The sequence below is a fragment of the Rhinolophus sinicus genome, linkage group LG14, assembly GCF_036562045.2.
Source record: "Rhinolophus sinicus isolate RSC01 linkage group LG14, ASM3656204v1, whole genome shotgun sequence".
Lineage (NCBI taxonomy): Eukaryota > Metazoa > Chordata > Mammalia > Chiroptera > Rhinolophidae > Rhinolophus > Rhinolophus sinicus.
Genome location: NC_133763.1, coordinates 51,377,189 through 51,395,427, shown reverse-complemented (window position 1 = coordinate 51,395,427; position 18,239 = coordinate 51,377,189). Strand labels below are relative to the sequence as shown.

General features: G+C 53.5%; 1 protein-coding gene and 1 long non-coding RNA gene across 6 annotated transcripts; one reads left to right on the top strand and one right to left on the bottom strand.

Annotated features, from left to right (window-relative positions):
* Nucleotides 1-105: 105 nt before the first annotated feature.
* Nucleotides 106-8,637, bottom strand: ZNF687 (zinc finger protein 687). 4 transcript variants are annotated; one of them, XM_019739960.2, is made up of 10 exons: nt 8,486-8,637; nt 5,283-5,542; nt 3,432-4,745; nt 3,103-3,281; nt 2,600-2,776; nt 2,355-2,517; nt 1,876-2,208; nt 1,666-1,778; nt 1,327-1,468; nt 106-1,186 (listed from the first exon to the last, which is right to left on the bottom strand). In XM_019739960.2, the coding sequence occupies exons 2-10, from the start codon at nt 5,523-5,525 to the stop codon at nt 695-697; spliced, it is 3,156 nt and encodes a 1,051-aa protein (XP_019595519.2). In that variant the 5' UTR covers nt 5,526-5,542; nt 8,486-8,637; the 3' UTR covers nt 106-694. The 4 variants fall into 4 exon arrangements, with proteins under 4 accessions (XP_019595519.2, XP_019595516.2, XP_019595517.2 ...); XM_019739957.2 differs by having other exon boundaries at nt 3,432-5,542; XM_019739958.2 differs by lacking the exon at nt 8,486-8,637 and adding an exon at nt 8,280-8,403 and having other exon boundaries at nt 3,432-5,542.
* Nucleotides 8,638-8,895: 258 nt separating this feature from the next.
* LOC141568568 (uncharacterized) lies at nt 8,896-17,456 on the top strand. Of its 2 annotated transcripts, none has more exons than XR_012491722.1 (3): nt 8,896-9,448; nt 10,119-12,974; nt 16,212-17,456. It is a non-coding gene; the product is annotated as an uncharacterized LOC141568568 (long non-coding RNA). The 2 variants fall into 2 exon arrangements; XR_012491721.1 differs by having other exon boundaries at nt 13,807-17,456.
* The last annotated feature ends 783 nt before the right edge of the window (nt 17,457-18,239 follow it).

Genomic DNA, 18,239 nt, shown 5'->3' with positions numbered 1-18,239 from the left:
CCTCGGTCAGAACCACCTCTTCCCAGAGAAGGGCTGCCCCAGTTTTGCTTCTTACCCCCTCCATCAAGTCCACCTGTCCAAGTCACATAAAAAGAAGAGCCTGAATGGGGATTAAACCACGAGCAGTTTTAATGGTCTGGTTTTCTCTCTCCCATTTCCCCCAGTTAGTATTACTACAAGAATAAAGGATTCCTGAGAGCCTGTCCCTCCTCTCTCTGGGTCCCCCTTGACAGGACTCATCCCTACCAACCCCCCCACCCCCCGATTTCTGTGGAAAAAAAGGACACATGAAAGGCACTGCAGGGGCAGGAGGCTGGAGTGCCAGGGAATGAGGGGGGGTGCAGGGCCAGGCCCGAATCTGCCGGCGGGGGTTGATGAGCGTGTCCCGACTGCCCCAGCACTGGTCTTTCCCTGGACCCGTCCCCCCACCCCGGTCCCACATGGGGGTCTGCAGCAGGAGCATAATTAGTGTTGGGTTAAGAAAGGAATGAGGGCCCACTCTACTAGGACCCAAGGGCCAAACCCAAAGTGGGGACTGCAAATAACTATAATGCTCAAGTCTGTCGTCTGGGGTTACGAGGAGAGGAGTTGAACAAACGTGAATTAGAACAAACTCCCAGCCTGGAGACCAGGCAGCAGCAGTGACCCAGACTCCCCGAAAAGAGGGAGAAGGCCGAGCAGTCCAGCCTGGGGCCTAGTTGTCCCCAGTGCCCCCTTGCCGAGCCCTGATGAAGGCCATGCCATGTGTGCGGAAATGGGTCTTGAGGTTGAGAGGGCTGTCACAGCTCTTGCCACAGACCTTACAGGTCAGCGGGCCTCCAGAAACAGGCAAGGGTGAATCTCCACCCTCTGGGTCAGATCTCAATGGAGGGGGTGCCTCTTCCTCCCCATCCCCCAGGCCCAGGGCACTGGCACTGCCCACACCCCGTTTTTTCTTGTGGCTAATGAAGCGGTGCCGGCTCAGGGAGCCAGGAGAGGCAAAGCACAGGCCACAGTCTAGGCACTGCTGGGTCCCGCCATCCACCCTCAACCCCACCATGAGGCTCTGCTCCACCGAGCTGCCACTCCGGTGGCGCAGGGGGCCTCCCGACCCGGATCCGGCCCTGGGGGGCTTGGCTGGAGGTGTTGTGCTGTCAGGCTCCTCACTGCAAGAGTCAGAGGACTGGCGGCGCTTCCGTCCTGGTCCCTGGAGAATAGAGGGACGAGACTGGGCCTCCCCCTCACCCCTACTGATCCTGGCACCCCACCCAGCGTCTGGAGGCCAGTCTGCAGCCCTACAGCTCCCGCTCCTATGGCCCTAACCCAGCAGGGTGGGTTTCTGCCTACCTGGGCTCTGGCACCGGGACCCCGAACCACAATACTCCCCCGGCCAGGGGACTGGGCCCCGAGCGGCAGGCCGTGCCGGACCTGGACGTGTTTCTCCAGGATCAGACGGCTGCTGAAGGTGCGTTTTCCCTCTGTGCAATACCTAGAGGGAGAGAGTGGGCACGTGGGCGCCAAGGGCACAGCCCAAGGACCACACCGCTGGCTGAGAGGAGGGGCCCATCAGGGCACAGGGAGAGCTCAGCCTTCAGTCCACTCAGCCAAGAGGCAGGTGGAAAGATACTTAGGGGGTGGCAGCCACCTGCTGGGCAGAAAGAGGAAAGGGTGAGGGAGAGGGGTTACCTGCAGGGGTAAACTCGCTTGATCCCCTCATGGTTGACCCTGACGTGGCGTCTCAGGCTGGGCGCGGAGCAGAAGGAGCGCTCACACAGGCGACAGGGGAACTTTTTCACTGACTAGAAGAGCATGGTGGGGACACTCAGAGCCAGCTCGGGACCCGGCCCCACTGCCACAGGACAACCCAAGGGTGGCCGTCCAGCCCTCCTTGCTCACCTTGCTATGCTCCTTCTTCATGTGAGACACATACTCGTCACGCTCGGGGAACCAGGAGTGACAGAGGCCACAGGTCCAGCCCCCAGGGCCCCCACCCCCACCCTTGGTGCCTTTGCTGCCCAGGTCCCGTCGGGGCCGCTTGCTTGGACGAGGGGGGTCCGGGGAGCTGGGGGGCTCCTCCTCTTCTGAGGAGGAAGACGACTCCTCCGTGGCGGGTGCTGCTCCTCCCCGGGACACAGCCAGCTCCTCCGGCTCAGTCTTGGGGGTCACAAGGGCACCCCCGGCCCCTTTCGCAGCAGTCTCTTCCCCCAAGCGCCCCGACTGGTGGGTGTTCTGTGAAAGGGAGACAGGGACGGCTGTGGGGGGTTCTGGCTGTGCCTAAGTTCTCGTCTCCCCCGCCCCCACTTCCAGAAAGTTCCGTGACCCCTGCAGCAGGTCAGCGCCGCGGAGCACCCACATCTGTCCCTTGCCTCCTGTACCTTGAGATGTTCCAGCATCGTCTTTTTTTGGGCAAAAAGCAGAGGACAAGATGGGCACTTGAAGACGCTGACGCGCTGGGGCAGCAAGTGCTGGTCGAAGTGTGAGGAGAGGAGGGGCTTGTGCGTGAAGACCGTGTCACACATGGCACACTTGTAAATCATCCTGCAGGTGCAGAGGACAGTGCAGGCGCCCCGCCGGCCTGGCCCTCCCCCTGCCCGCACCTTCCTGTACCCTCCCAGCTCACTTGGCCTGCTGCGTGTGGAAGCTGGGGTGCTGCGTGTAGAGGTGGGCGTGGGCGCTGGGTGCAGATTTGAAGGCCATGGGGCAGATGGGGCACTTGTGGAAAACCTCGCAGTGAGACGTCTGGATGTGGGACTTGATGGAGTTCACACCCCCAAATACCACCGCACAGCTGGGACACCTAGAGGACAGGGAGACGCTGTGATGAGCCAGGGCACCTCCACGCCCCCCACCGCACGCGCCTCCCCGGGCCCAGGGCAGAGCCCAGCGAAGTGGAGACAGGAGGGGCTGCGGAGACCCCGTGACCCAGGAGGCCTGCGGAGGCAGAGCTGCAGCTCCAGGGCCCTCTCCCCACTGTATGGGGCACACACAGGCTGAGCTCGGGCTGCAGCTGAGCAGGAGCGACGGGGCTCTCGAGAGGCCAGCGAAGGGGCTGGTGCCAGGAAGCACGACACCAGCCAGCGCATGGGGGAGTATGGGGACACATGGGAGGAGAGGTGCGGGGACCTGTATCCCACACGGCGAGAGAAATGCAGGCAGGCTTCCCGGAGGTGGGTCTGGAAGTTGGCTTGCAGGAAGTTGCCCCCACACTCGGGGCAGACGTGGGGGGGCCGGTTCCTGTGCATGCGCTGGTGGGCGCTGAAGCTGCAGCGGTTGGGGAGCATCATGGGGCAGGTCGGGCACACCTATAGGGAGGGGGTTGACACCAGGTGAGGCGATGGAGTGGCCCGTCCCCCACTGCGTCTCCGATCCAAGCCCCGCACACCTTCCTAGATTTTATCCCCATGGCACCCGGCTGTTCCCTCCCCAGGGAAGGGTGCTGAAAGGGAACTCACATTGCTAGTGGTCCCAGGGCCAGGGGCCCCAAGCTGCTGGAAGTGGGCGGCCATGCCAGCCTTGTCCCGGCACTGCTCCTTGCACTCCAGGCAGCGAAAGCATGTGTAAGTGGAGGTGGCAGGGGCAGCGGGCGGCTCGGCCGACAGCGGCAGCACAGGGGCCTCAGCAGCGACTGTAGTGATGGCGGGGGAGGTGACGGCGCCCTCACCCTTGCCCAAGGCGGGCAAGGCCGGAGGTCCAAGGGCAGGGGGCACAGCCAGCAGGGGCGTGATGTCCGGCTGGCCCACCATCTGGTCCAGGGCCACGGGCCGCATGACCAGGTGCGAGCACTGCATGACGAGCCCCTTGTCCTTGTGCTCCCGGGCGTGCAGCAACAGGCTGCACTTGTTGAAGAAGACCAGGCGGCGGGCGCAGTGGTTGCAGGTGACCTCGATGCGCATGCTCCTGCGGTCGTAGTGCCGCGCCAGGCTCTTCTCCAGCGAGAAGGCGTCCCCACACTCCAGGCAGCGGTAGCCCGTGGGAGGCAGGGCCAGGCCGGCCTCCGCCGGGGGGCTCAGGTTGGGCCGGTAGGCGGGCAGCAGGTTCTTGCTGTTGAGGATCTTGTTGAAGGCCTCCACCAGGCTGGACTGCGTCCGCGAGATCACGGTGCCGGCCCCTGCGGCTGGCGCGGTGGCCGGCTTGGAAGGTTGCACCATCACCACCGAGGCGCCGTTCACCTTCTGTCCCCCCGGCCCCAGCCCTGCCCGCCCCTCAGCCTTGGGCAGGGCTTGGGGCACCAGACCTAGCACGTTCTTAGCCATGGTCTTTGGGCTGGTAGCAGGGCCCCCGGGCAGAACCACGGCTTTGCGGGCCACGCTGGCTGCCATCAGCATGGCAGTGCTGGCGTTCTGGATGGTGGCCACAGGGAGCACGGTGCCTTTCAGCCTCGTGCCGTCACCCAGCTGGACACTCACCACCTTTGGAGCCTCAGGGGCTGGGGTGGCAGGGGACAGCTTTAGGAGGCTGGCCTCAGCCAGGAAGGTCCCCTCGGCCAAGGGGGCAGGGGGCTCAGGGTCTGAGGGGACGCGGGTCACAGTCCTTGTAATGTTCCCGCAGGACGTCTTAATGGTCTTGATGCGCACCTTGAGGGGCCGCGAGGAGCTGGAGGAGGCAGGGGAGTCATTGCTGTCCTCGTCGGCAGCCTCGGCTCCACTCGAGGGACTCTGGGGACTTCCGGGGGGAGACTTGTCCACTGGGCCCTCGTCCTCTTCTTCCTTTAGGGGCTGACAGCTGGGCACTTTTGGGGAGGCAACAGGGCTCTGGTGCCCTGGAGACTGTTTGAAGAAGGACACCCCAGCAACCCGGGGAGGCGAGGTGCTGGCAGGGATGCCCGCGGCCTCAGGGCTAGAGCCTGAGCAGGGCTGGACGGGGCCCTGGGGGTGAATGGGGCTGCAGCTGCCCTGCTTCAAGGCGCCCAGCGGTGCAGGAGGGCCGGGCGGCAGCAGGGCTGCGCCATTCTCCCGGGCCAGATCAAAGGGGGAGGGGAAAGGAGGTGGGGTCATGGCCCCTTCCCGAGGTGGGGAGGGCGCAGAGGGAGGCAGGGGGTCGGGGTGCTCCTCTGGCTCAGACCCAAAATGAGCAAACAGGTCCAAGGGACCTTTGTCTTCCATGGCTTTTTCTTTCCAGGTACCCCCACTGGGAGGAGCTGGAGAGTGGGGCGTTCCTGGAAGGGATGGCTCAGGGCCCCCAAAACCATTTTGCATCAGCCGAGGCCCCACAGGTCCTTCCTTAGTCACCCCCCCGGCCCGGGCCCCTTCCCCTCCTGACTCGGGCTGCTCAGGACACACAGTGTTCTTGACAATGACACTGACCGCTGAAATGTCCGCTGGTGGCAGGCCATGGTCAGAGGCCTGGCCTGGAACCCCAGGGCCATCCACGGCAGCTGCTGCTGTAGCTTCTCCAGAGGCACCCTCTACACTGGGCTCTGGCTTCCCTGAGCCTCCCGGCCCCTCGTTTTCTTCTGGCCCAGAGTGGATGGCTTCATTTGCATCAATGTCGGGGATGTCAAAGGCAGCAAGGAGGTCGTCAAAATCAGGGGTCTTCATGTCTCCCATGGCGGCAGGTCCCAGACCTGATGAAAACAGCAACAGGGAGAAACTGAAACCTCTGGGAGCGGGAGCCCTGCTCAGGGTCTCCGTATGTACCCCGTCAGAAGCCAAGCACACCCCGACTCGGGTACACCTCCACCATCACACCAATCCTAGAGGTGGTGAAGGCGCTTGGTTTGCCAAACCCTAAGACTGCAAACCAGGCAGCGTGCACAGCACATTCCAGGGGAGACCCCAAGATGCAGCGAGAGCAGAGGAAAGAAGACTTCTCAGAATCAGACACGATAAGGGGAACAGAGGCAAAGGAAGTTCAGTATCTTGGGTGAAGCCACCTCAGCCCCTCCTGTGCCCAGCACAAAATCAATCAATCAATGAATCAATCCTCCAATTACGGAGGAGGATGGGCTCATTCATGGCCCACGGGATCCATTCAGATTCTTCATGGATCTTCGGGGTGGGGGGAGCTCAGATCTGAAAACCATGTGTACAAAGGGTCTGTGACTTAAGCCGAGACACAAGAAATGATTCTTGTTCGTTTTTCCAATGGCCTGCTGGATAAGCAAGTTACTCCATTGCCGTACTTTTGCTGTCTGAATGAAAGAGGGGGCAAGTAATCCATATATCAGAGGGTTATTCTGAGCATAATATGAAATTGTAACCGTGAGAGTCAGAACCCAGAATACAACTAATCACAGCTAGGATAAACACGCTTGAGGAAGGGCTGGGAAGAAACGAGCACTGGAAATCGAGGGTTGGCGTCAGAGACACGAGTCAGTGGTCATTGTAAGGTCAAGTCTGGGGTACTTGGGGGTCATCATTTGGTACCTGGAAATCCAGCTTGGTTAACAGAGAGAAGTGGACTCAGGGAAACTGCCAAGAGACCAAGATAGAATAAGACACAGGGACAGAAAGAGACAAAGAGAAGAGACGGAGAGGAAAACCGTGCCGACAGTCCAGTCACAAGGGCCCCAGCCTCGGCCTCTCCTGTCACAAACACCTGGTGCTCCCTCACCTGCCTTCCCCAGAGTGCCTGGCCCTCCCCCGTCCTTCAGGAGAAGCCAGCCCCTCCTCCCTCCCCACCTTGCTCTCTCAGGGCTAAAACTCCAGGGTACAAGCTTATCCAGCACAGCTGCTACAATGGGGAAAAGCCAAGCCCCTTACCCCTTTCTCCCCTAACTCACACTTCTTACCCTCTTAATTTTCCTTTGGCAACAGTAGCCCAGGAAGTCTCACCCAACCCCAACCTGGCCCAGTACAAAAGGGGGAAAAAAACCTCCCACAAGACTTATGTGTCCTAAGCCAACAAGAAGGCCAGCCTAAGGTTTGTGGGGGACCCAGGTCTGTTCCCTACCAGTTTCCCCCACAAGTGTTTCTATATCTAGGAAGAAGCAACTGAAGAAGTCTCTGCTTTTACACGTTCCCTGCCCAGGTTGCAAGCCATTTCCCAGGGCCAGTTCTCTCACCCATTTCCAGCCTTAAACTGTAACTGGAGATAGTCCCAGCAGGTGGCAGCTGGCATTGCTGGGACCAAGGTGGGGGGTGGAGAGGGTACCAAATAGAGGAAGAAAGGGCAGTCCTCCTCTCAACCCCCACCCCCACCCCAATTCTGCAGGCTCTGGGTTTAAACAAAGCCCTCCACCTCTCGACTCTGCCTGGATGGATCACTAGGCCCTTCTCTGCCTGGCTCTCTCCCGACCTGGACAGGCCTGAGCTACATTCCACTCAGGGCCTCAGGAAAGTGGGCTGGTGGCGCACAGATCAGTGCAGACGATGAGAAAACATCTGCAAACTCGCTGCACTGGAGCAACTCCCCCTTTGGCGTCCAAGTGACTTAGAGGTCATCCGATAGCCAGGGGCAGACAGTAGTCCAAGCAGAGGAACTCAAGGCCAAGAGGCTTCCCCCACCCCTGGCCCAGGCCTTTCTGCGGCTGCTGCGCCCTGTCTCTTCAGCTCCAGCCCCCCCTTTCCCTCTGTTCTTCCCCAAAAGCCAAAGGAAGGGGTTGAACAGGAAGAGGGTGACCTGGCCCGGGTTGGATGGGGGCTCCACTGCCCTTTCTCGGCCGGGGCCTGCTGCGCAGAGGAGGGCGAAGGGCCGACGGCTGGGGGCGATTAGACTGCGGCCAAGCGGGGCAACGGGCGGAATTAAGTCCCTGCCATCTGCCGAGGGCCGGCGCCGGGAGCTCATCCGGGGTTGCGGGGAAGGGGCGGGGTGTACATAGGAGAAGCTAGAGGGGAAACTGAGGCTTGGGGCGCTTCTCTCGGTCACACCCGAGAGCGAACAGAAGGACAGGCCTCGGCCAGGCCAAGCCCTTGGGGAGCTACCGCGCAGCACCTCCGGGCCCAGGACCACACAGAGTGGGGGAGGCGCGTGGAAAGCGAGCAGTGGGGAGGGCACGGTCTTCACGAGACTCGCAGCTCTCCGGCCGGGGTCCGTCCCAACTCCGACCTCCTCCCCTCGCCTCCCTGCGTAGCCCAGCCTCCTCCTCCCAGGGACGCCCGGGGCTTCCTCGAGACTGTGGAGTGAGCGGGAGAGGCGCGAGGCGCGAGCCAGAGTCCTGCCGGGGCCCGGACGCTGACCCGCTCTCATTCGGGGTGCAGGCTCTGCTCCGGCCTGCCCAGGTCCCCCGCCCCCACCCCCGGACACCGACACCATTTTAGGTCGCGACATCCCGCAGCCTCTAGCCCCCAGGCCGCGCTTCGGACGCCTCTTGGGCTAGGGGCGTCAGGACTTGGAGACCCCAACCCTCCCTCCACGTTTACCCGGCTAGGGGCTGTGCTTTCAACAGGCTGGGAGTTTCGCCCATCCGCCCCAAGGAATGGAGGCGGTGTCCGGGCCTTCTTAGAAGCCGCCCCAGGGGGGCGGCGCGGAGAAGGGGGTAGTTGACCAAGTGGGGGAGGGGCGGGGGTATTTACCCGCCCCCCCGGGGGCGGGGCCAGGGGCGGGTATTTACCCCAGGCACGCTTACTTGTTTGGCTCCTAGTGCGGGCCGAGCCCTGGCGGTCTCTCCCTTGCTCCAGCCGCTGCCGCCGCCGCCGCCGCCGCCGCCCTCCCCACGGCCGCCGCTACTTCCTGCTTCTCTCCCGTTTAGCCTCCCCCTCCCTTAGCTCCCTCCGCGTTCCCGGTCTGGGCTGCCCGCTTTCGTACTCGCCATTGGCCAATCACCCCGTCTTTCAATACTGCGCCCCTCCCAGCGCCGCACTAGGTTGGCCTTAAGTACTGCCGCTCGGAACTAGCCCCTCACAGTCTCCCCAGCCTCATTGGGCAAGGAACCTGGTCCTTCTGAAGATGCCTTTCGCCATTGGTTGTGCCAGGGCCCACCTGCCCATCTGTGCATCTCAAAAGCGATTAGCTACCGCTACTGTCGTTTAGGAAGAAGCCAATCTGATTCCCTGTTTTCCCATTGGAGGCGGTGACTTTCCAGGTGCATCTCCGCCCCCCCACTCCCCATTGGCCGTGATCCTTGAAGCCTGCAGTTCACTTATGCAAATTTCAGGAACGCTCAGTTTCTGTTTGGTGAATACTTTGAAGAGAACCCCATCGACCCTGAAGGGACCCCGGATGTGTAGCTCCGTTGCGCTTTCTGAAACTAAACCCCAATGTCAGTCATGCCGTGCAGAAATTACAAAATGGGACGTCACCCAAAACATTACGTCATTTGGTTGACCATTTCCTCGCGGTTTTCCTACTGTCTACATCACCATATCATCTAGATGGATGGGGTCCTTGCGCGGGCCAGCTCCCGGGCGATGGCGTCACCCATTGCTCCTCCCTCTGCGGGAGGGCTTGGAGCGGGGCGAGTTTTGGAGTGTGGAAGGGACCTGCACCTGAAGCCCGGGACGGGCTCGCAGGCCGGAAGTGGGGGAGAGGTGACGTTGGAGTGCTGGCGTGGCCTGGGCCATTTCCAAAAGGATCTTAAAGCGGCATGTTGGTAGGCTTCCTAAACACGGGGAAGTGGGTGGGGAGAGGGAGAGACTAGGCAACGCGCACACACACACACACACACACACACTTCCCATTGACGAGCCCTCTTTCCCTTTCCCCTGCACGGGGTAGGGGTGGAGTCCAGGCCGGTTTTCCCGCGCTTTGTTGCCCCGCCCCCTAGAGGCGGGGGAAGGGGAGGGATGCTCCGTAAAAGAGTTTCCTCGATTCTCTGATCCGCACGCACTGGGAGAATCCGCCTGGGAGCCCGCGGTGCCACCTCGCCACACTCCAGCCGGCGGGCGAGCTTCCGCGGCCGGCCGCACGCACAGTCGCCCCCAGCCGGGGCGTGGTTATTAAGAATCGTTCTGTTATCCGGCGCCAAGGGTCGCTGGACCCCTGGACCCAGGACGCTCCCGCCCGCGCTGAGTCCGCGTAGGTCGTGAATCGGCGTTTCTGGATGGGAATCTTGGAGCCACCACTTACCATGTGGTTCTATCGGGCAAGTCGCTCTGAACCGCTTTTCTCGTGGGGAAAGTGGGGATTATAATATCCACCTGACATAATCTTTTTTTTTTTTTTAGGATTAAAAGTGTTTAGAATGTAAAAGTGCTTTGTAAAGTGATGGGCAAATGGGATCAGTAACCCCCCATACACACTCCGCCTCCTTTTTTCTCCAGGTCGCCTGCAGTCCCGCTCTTCCATCTCCGAGCAGCTAACCGGCATCCCATTCCCACCTCTGAGTCTTTCTGTGCGGAATAGTAATTACTGCTCACGTACACGTGTAGGACCTCTTATAAGAACTTCACGTATATAAACTCATTTCAGCCTTATCACAACCCTGTGAGGGAGGTGCTATTACTGTCTCCATTTTACTCAGGAAACTGCGGCCGGCACAGACAGGTTAAGTTAGGTGACTTATCCAAGGTCAAAGGCAGTGGAGTTGAAATTCTAAGGATCCAGAAAGCTAAACACTGTTTTTCGCAGATTCCCTTGCCAGGGACTGTCTGGATAGAAATTTGTTCTTCAGTTAGATGCAGTCCGCATTCATTTAAGAAATAATTCTACTATTTCTTGAGCACCATTTATGAGAAACACTACTGTAGGCACTGGGAACACAGCAAGTGAACAAAGCACACAAACATATGTTCCGGTGGAAAAGACAAACAATACATATGAGAAATGCGTAAAATATATGGAAATATGTTAGAAATGATCATTGCCAAGGGGAGAAAAATAAAGGAGGATTATGAAGCCACGAAAAGACAGGGAGGAACTTGACATTCACGTTGTCAAGTGAAAGAAGCCAACCTGAAAGGGCTGTATGCTGTACGGTTCCAAGTATCTGACATTCTGGAGAAGGCAAAACTATGGAGAGTGAAAAGATAAGTGGTTGCCAAGTGTTCAGTTGGAGGGAAGAATGAACAGGTAGAGCACAGGGGATTTTTAGGGCAGTGAGACTATTCCAGATGATACTCTGATGGTGGATACACGATATTACGCATTTGTCAAAAGCCCTAATTTAAACTATGGACTTTAGTTAATAATAATGTATCAATATTGGTTGATTAATTGTAATAAGTGTACCACACTAATACAAGATGTTAATAATAGAGGGAAGTATATGAGGATTCTTTGTAATTTCTGCTCAATTTTCCTACAAGCCTAAAACTGCTCTAAGAAATAAAATCTATTAATTTTTTTTTAATGTGAAAACATAAAGTTGGAAAGGAGGCCAGGAAGTGTGGGGAGGGTTGCAATTTTAGATTGGATGGACAGTGAAAGCCTTTCTGAGTAGGTAGCATTTAAGTAAAGGCTGAAAGCTGGTGAGTGAGCCATGCAACTATCTGGGATGAGAGCGTTCCAAGAAGAGAGAGCAAATATAAGGCATTGAGGTAGGATGTATTCTGCAGAGGTAAGGGCGTGGAGGAGCAGGTCAGGTCCTGAAATACTTTGGGGGCTATTGGAAGGACTTCGGCTTTTTTCTCAGAGTGGGATGGGAAGGAGACAAATAGCACAGTGGCCTGACAAATCTTTTAAAGGGGTTGGATGTGGGGTATGAGAAAAAGAAAGAAACTCAAAAGCTTGGGGCCTGAGGAAGCCGGAGAATGATGTTGTCATTTCCTGAGCTCGGGAGACTGCAGGAGAAGCAGCCTGTGGCATCAGGTCAGCAGCTCAGTTTCAGTCATGTTCAGCCATGTTACACATCTAAGTGGATATTTACATTCGGGTGTCATCAGCTTACAGACAGAACATAAAATCCAGGTGAGAATGGATGAGATCACCAAGGGAACGTATGAGGATAGAAAAGAGGAAAAGTCCAAGGACTGAGCCACGGGGAACTCCAAAGCTGAAAAGTCAGGGAGGTGAGAGAACCCAGGAAAGGAGATTGAGAATAAATAGCAGAGAGGAAGAAGGGAACCAGGAGAGTACAGGTGTATCCTTGAAGCTAAAAATGTTTCAAGGAGGGGAAAGGATGACAGACTGTCAGATGCCCTTAAAAGATCAATTAAGATGAAGCCTGGGAGCTGATCAATGGATTAAGCAAAATGGAGGCCATGATGAGGACAGATTTGGTGGATTGGCAGTGACAAAACCTTGCATGTAGCACATTCAAAAGAATGCGGGTGGGAGGGCGCAGAAGGAAACCGACTAGAGACAATACTTTCAAAGGAGGCAAGGAGAAAAAGGGGGTGGGACTGGAGGGGCAAGAGGGCTCAGGAAAGGACAATTTCAAGATGAAGAAATTGCAGTGTGTTTGTAGGAAAGGTCCTGGAGAGAGGGAAAAACGGATGTTGCAACAGAGAAGTAGAGAAATGTTCCTGGAGCCAAGTGCTTCCGAAGGTGAGGGATGAGGTCTCGTTCACAAAGGGAAGGACAGCGATAGTGCCCCCATATTAGCAGGAGCAGAGGCAGTAAGTGCACGGGACTGGAGCAGTGGAAGGTCTCTCCAGTTGCTTCTCTTGTCGCAGTGTAAGAAACAAGAGTGAGGATGACCAGGAGCTGGAGGTTGGAGGAGAGAGAAGGCAGGATATAGGCATTCTGGGGAAAGGAGCCGACTAGGGGAGATCAAGGGCTGAGAAGCCGTGGGGTTGGAGGGCTCATTGACAAAGATTTTGAAGTCAAGAATTATGATTGGAGTAGTGTAGGAGAGCGTGACAGAGTGGGGGCAGTAGATGGCAGCAACAAGGAGAGGTGGTGAGTGGTGTAATCAGAAAGTACTGCTCCATGAGTGTGAGTGTGAGTGTGCGTGTGTGTGTGTACATTTCTAGCTCGCCACAAGCTCCCTCATAACCTTTCCCAGGCAATAGTTACTGCTATTCTGCTTCTATCCCCGCTGATTCATTTTGCCGGTTCTCAAAGGTCAGATAAATGAAAGCGTACAATACAGGCACACCTCATCATTGCGCTTTGTTTTATTGTTGCTTCACAGATGTTTCGTTTTTTACAAATTGAAGACAAGAGCCTCCACCAGCAAAAAGATGAGGACTCGCTGGATTATGGTGGTCTGGAAACAAACCCAGAGTGTCTCCCAGGTCTGGCTGTGTATAATTTTTTATAGCTAGCTTCTTTCTCTCTACATTTTGTTGGCGAAGTCCAGTCATGTTCTAGCAATAGGTTATTCTGTTTTATTGCCATGTAGAATTCCGTTTTATGAATAAGCCACAATTACCCATTGTAATGTTGATGGACATTTTGGTCGTATGTAGTGTTTGGCTGTTGTGAATGAAACTACTTCAAACATTCTTGTACCTGTATTTCGATGGACAGGTGCACTAATTTTTCTTCAGTATAGAGCGAAGTTACAGGGGTATGTATATTTAGCTGTAATAGATGGTACCAGTTTTCCTAAGTATTCTAGTCAGTTGGAAAAGCTGAGAAACAAGCCACTTACACTGTAGACCCCCCATGATGTCCAGAGGTCAACTACCCCAGGTTCCTCCAAAAGGGAGGATGAGCGTGCGGTGAAAATCAGGAGAATTATTTGAAGAGCTGTTTAGGAAGGCTTGTGTCTCAGGTCCCCTGCTCCACCCCACGCAGCTCTGTGACTGCCCCTCCGCCACCATCGCAGACAACTGGAGGTTTATGCTTCAGAGAGGGCAGAAATATTATCCTAAAAACAGGAAGACTAAAATAACATTTGCATGCTAACTTCTGAAAGCCCGACCCCCCTTTCCCTCCAACTCAATCCCCAGAACACTTGCCATTGGAACAATACTCTCCAGGTGGGAGACAGGAATATGTTTGCTTTGGAGAATCTGACCAAAAGATACTGACATCAGGGAATGGCGGGGAAATGGCCTGGCCAGGTCATCCTTACTGGTCACAGCTCCCCACCAATGCTCAAAAATACTGTCTTCCGCACAGCGCAAGAAAGTGAAACTGAGCTCTGACTAAGGAAGAATTCTGCCTTGCCATTCATCAGGCTGGGATCACAGACACGGAAAACCAGTAACGTTAACAAGAAACGCTGTTTCTCCCAAGGCCTGTAGCTGCAACGTTCGCGACAACCCTCTTCTGTGGCTACTGCTTTCTTACGCACTGAGACATTTTGTTCTCAGACGGTAAGAAGCGTTGCTGTTGGAAATCACATCCGTAAGAATGAATTGTTCTCCTTTTGCCTGAAGGATCCAAGTCTCACTGACACAGAGAAGCCTTGATTTACAGGCCACCTGCGGAGCTTCAGATCACATGTTTCTGGACACAGCATTCTGCACAACATTTGCTTCACCGTCGAGACGTGATATGAACCTCTTTACACAGATCCCTGTTTACTCTCAACCTATGAGAACACTGCTTCATTTAAAGGTCACTGCAGCTTCGCCCTTGCCCCAAATCCTGAGGCACACACATCTCTTCCATTGTTTGGGGAGATGCCTGGCCGTCCCCTCGGTCTGTGGTCTCCCTCACTGCCACAGGCCAATAAGCCATGGAACCAGGACAATGCTCTCAAAGAAAACGGGAGGCTTTGGTCAACCAGAGCAAGAGAGCAAACCTACAAGGAATATGGGAAATCGAATCCAACCCAGGCGAGAAGCTCATGCCAGACCCACAGCACAGAGACCGACAGTGGCAAAGGGCCTGTTTCTTCATTCTTCTTTCACCCTCCTCCCCGCCCCACCCCCTGCCTCTTGGTTTTCCAGGGTTGAAATGGTGGGAGAACGAAAAAGGGGTCAAGTTTTATACCACTGGGGCTGTGAGTGCCTTCTGTCGGACAGGTGCCTAACTGATGGCTTTTCTTGGGAGGGGTCATATCTGAGGAGACTTACAGGGCCCTCCACACCTCACGGTTCTCCGGTGTTTACAGTGCTGACGTCATGCACAGTAGCCTGAGTTTCTAGCCCATGGGATCTCACCAGTAGGGTGTTCTTTCCCTGCAGGGGCCCCTCCTGGGCAGGGTCCCATCCAGATGGGTCAAGCCCAGTACTTTCCATGACGTCCTCTTGGTCTATGGGAAACTGCCACATGCTTACCATTGCCTGACACTGCCATCCTGGCTCCAGCCAACCTGCAACATGCCCCGTTCACCGAACCAGCAACATACACTCCCCTGTGTTCATATACATCTCCCAAACACCGGGAAACTCGGGTTAAGTTCTTCCGGAACTCTCTCCCAGGGCTTTGCTGGTGCTCTCTGGCAACATTGGGACAATAATTCTACCTCCTAAGAAACATGCAGATGGGAGTGAGACGCCCATCTCTGTTCCTTGCGGGCACCCCCAGTCTTCTTACTTGGGGTATAGCCTTCACTCGCCTTCCTAAGAATGAGGGAGGAGGAATAAGAAAGCACTTCAGAACAAACACCTCTGCGTCTATAATTCTTCATTCCATTTGTCCAATTTCTCATCGGATATGGGCTGATGAAGATGATAGGGGCCACCGTTGTTGGAGAGTTAGGCTCTTTTGTCTGTCGAGTAAAGTCGTTTGCATCTCACGCTTAAGGAGGAAGAGCAGCCAAGGAGCATTAGACCCAAACATAAAAGACAGAAGCCAAAAGAAAAGGAACATAGACGGTAACAGATAATGAAAGAGACAGAAGAAAATGCGCAAAAAACTGCAATTAATTTCCCCAGAAAAATAAGAGAAGGTATCGTACCCACAATACAAGAATAAGATGCTATTTTCTAAAGGAACATTCAGAAAATAACAGACTTCTTGGAAATATAAAGTGTGGAAAGAGAAGTAACTAATTTAATAAAAGGATTCTAAGATAAAGTTGAGAAAATATCCTGCAGGGTAGAATAAAACTACAAAGAAATGGAAAATAAGAAATAAATATAAGAAATTCAGAGGTTCAATCTAGGAGATAGAATATCTAACTAATAGGAGTCCTGGAAAGAAAGAATAAAGTAGTTGGTGGGAAAATTATTAAAGAAATAATTCAATAACATTTTCCTGAACTGAAGGACACGAGTTTCCAGAATGAAAGGGGCCATTAAATGCCCAACACAGTACATTTAAAAACAACAAAGAAACAAAAATTTTTTGAAAATCACACCCTCGAAGGTCTATCGTGAAATTTCAGAGTAACTATTAAGCGGAACTTCTAAAGGCTCCCAGAGAAAAAAACTAGGTTGCATGCAAAGAGTACTCAGGAGCATACTCAGAATGGCACTGGATTTCCTCTTAACACCCTGGAAAACTAGAAAACAAAGGGGCAATGCCTTCGAAGCTCTAAAAACCATTATTTTAAACCTAGAATTCTATAGTCTGCAAAGATGTTTTTAGTCATGCAAACACAAGAAATTTCATTTCTGTGCTCTCTTCCTCAGGAAGTTGCTGGATGATGAATTCCGCTAAAACAGAGCATGAAGCCAGGGAAAATCAAAACATGGTATCTAGGAAACAAAGGGGTCCCCTGGATGAAGGTGTAGGGTACCAAGACAACTTGGCATCGGGCCATTGCATGAGGTCAGCACGCTACCTCCTGCGTTGGAACAATTTGAGAGGAGGCTTGCACCTCAGGCAGAGGGAATACAAACAACACAAGACAACCCCAAGGCACTTATACATTCCAGGAAAAACAAAAATGTGCAGCAGAGGCAAATTTAACCCTCAAACTCATACGGCTTTAACTGTGAACAAAATTTACATAGTCATAATTATAAACACAAATAAATACTCATTCATTCAAAAATGATGGTCTGTCTGCTCCTGGAAGAGGGAAAAGTGTTGCATGTGGAGTGTTTACAGCACTAAATTCTAATCTCCTATTGTAAAAAGTATAGATGGTGGCTAAAATTGAAAAAATAAGAAATAGCCATAAAAGTTTATTACTTTACAACAAAGAATAAATACAGGAAGAATTCGCTAAAGCAATTAACATTGATTGCTTCTAGAAGTAGAAGCAAGAGTGCAGAAAGTCTTTGACTTTTAAAACAATATATATTACTTGGCAAAGCATTTTACAAATCAAATTTAAGAAAGCAAGCTAGATAAAAGCAGTAGGCATGGTACATTACCACGTGTGTTTATAAAAGAATGAATGTGCTTCTTAATGCAAGGAATGTGTTTTTTTAATTAATGGATTACTTATTTTATTATTTTTAAAATTCTTTATTGGGGAATATTGGGTTTTTCCAAGACCCATTAGTCATTGTCCTTCAATCTAGTTGTGGAGGGTACAGCTCAGCTCCAAGTCCAGTCACTGTTTTCAATCTTAGTTGCAGGGGCACAGCCCACCATCCTACGGTGGGAATTGAACCGGCAACCTTGTTGTTAAGAACTAGTGTTCTAACCAACTGAGCCATCTGGCTGCCCCAATGCAAAGAATATTTTGAGAAGGATACACGAGGAACTAAAAAAGTGATGATCTTTAAAGAGGGGAATGAGGTGATTGGTGGAAATGGGAGGGAGACATACTTTCACTCTCTACCCACTTTTGATGACCAGAAAGTTTTAATTTTGATGAAGCACAATTTATCTTTTTTTTCTTTTATGATTAGTGCTTTTTGTTTTCTAAGAAATGTATGTTTTTTTTCTTAGGTCTTTATAGTTTTAGCATTTATGTTCAAACTTGTGATCTATCTTTTTTATTTATTTATTTATTTATTTTTAAATTTTTATTTATTTATTTTTTCCCCCAAGTCAAGTTGTTGTCCTTTCGATCTTAGTTGTGGAGTTCAGCTTCAAGTTGTTGTCCTGAATTTCAGTCTTAGTTGTGGAGGGCGCAGCTCAGCTCAAGGTCCAGTTGCTGTTTCTAGTTGCAGAGGGCACAGCCCACCATCCCTTGTGGGAGTTGAACCGGCAACCTTGTGGTTGAGAGGATGCGCTCCAACCAACTGAGTCATCCGGGAGGCAGCTCAGCTCAAGGTGCTGTGTTCAATCTTAGTTGCAGGGGGCGCTGCCCACCATCCCTTGCGGGACTCCAGGAGTTGAACTGGCAACCTTGTGGTTGAGAGCCCACTGGCCCATGTGGGAATCGAACCGGCAGCCTTCGGAATTAGGAGCACGGAGCTCTAACCCCCTGAGCCACCCAGCCAGCCCCAACTTGTGATCTATCTTTAATTAATTTTTGTATATGCTATCAGGTAGTGGTTGAGGTTCACTTTTTCCAGATGTTTATCCAGCTGTGCCAGCACCACTTGTTGACAAATCTTTTCTTTCCTCATTGAATTGCCTTAGCATCTTTTCAAAAGTCAATTGACTGAATATGTGTGGGTGTATACCTGGGCTCTCTATTCTGTTCTATTGATCTGTTTGTCTATCCTGATGCCAGCACGAGACCGTCTTGATTACTGTAGCTTTGTTAAAAGTCTTGAAGCCAAAAGACAGTGAACTGACATCTGTAACTGCCATTT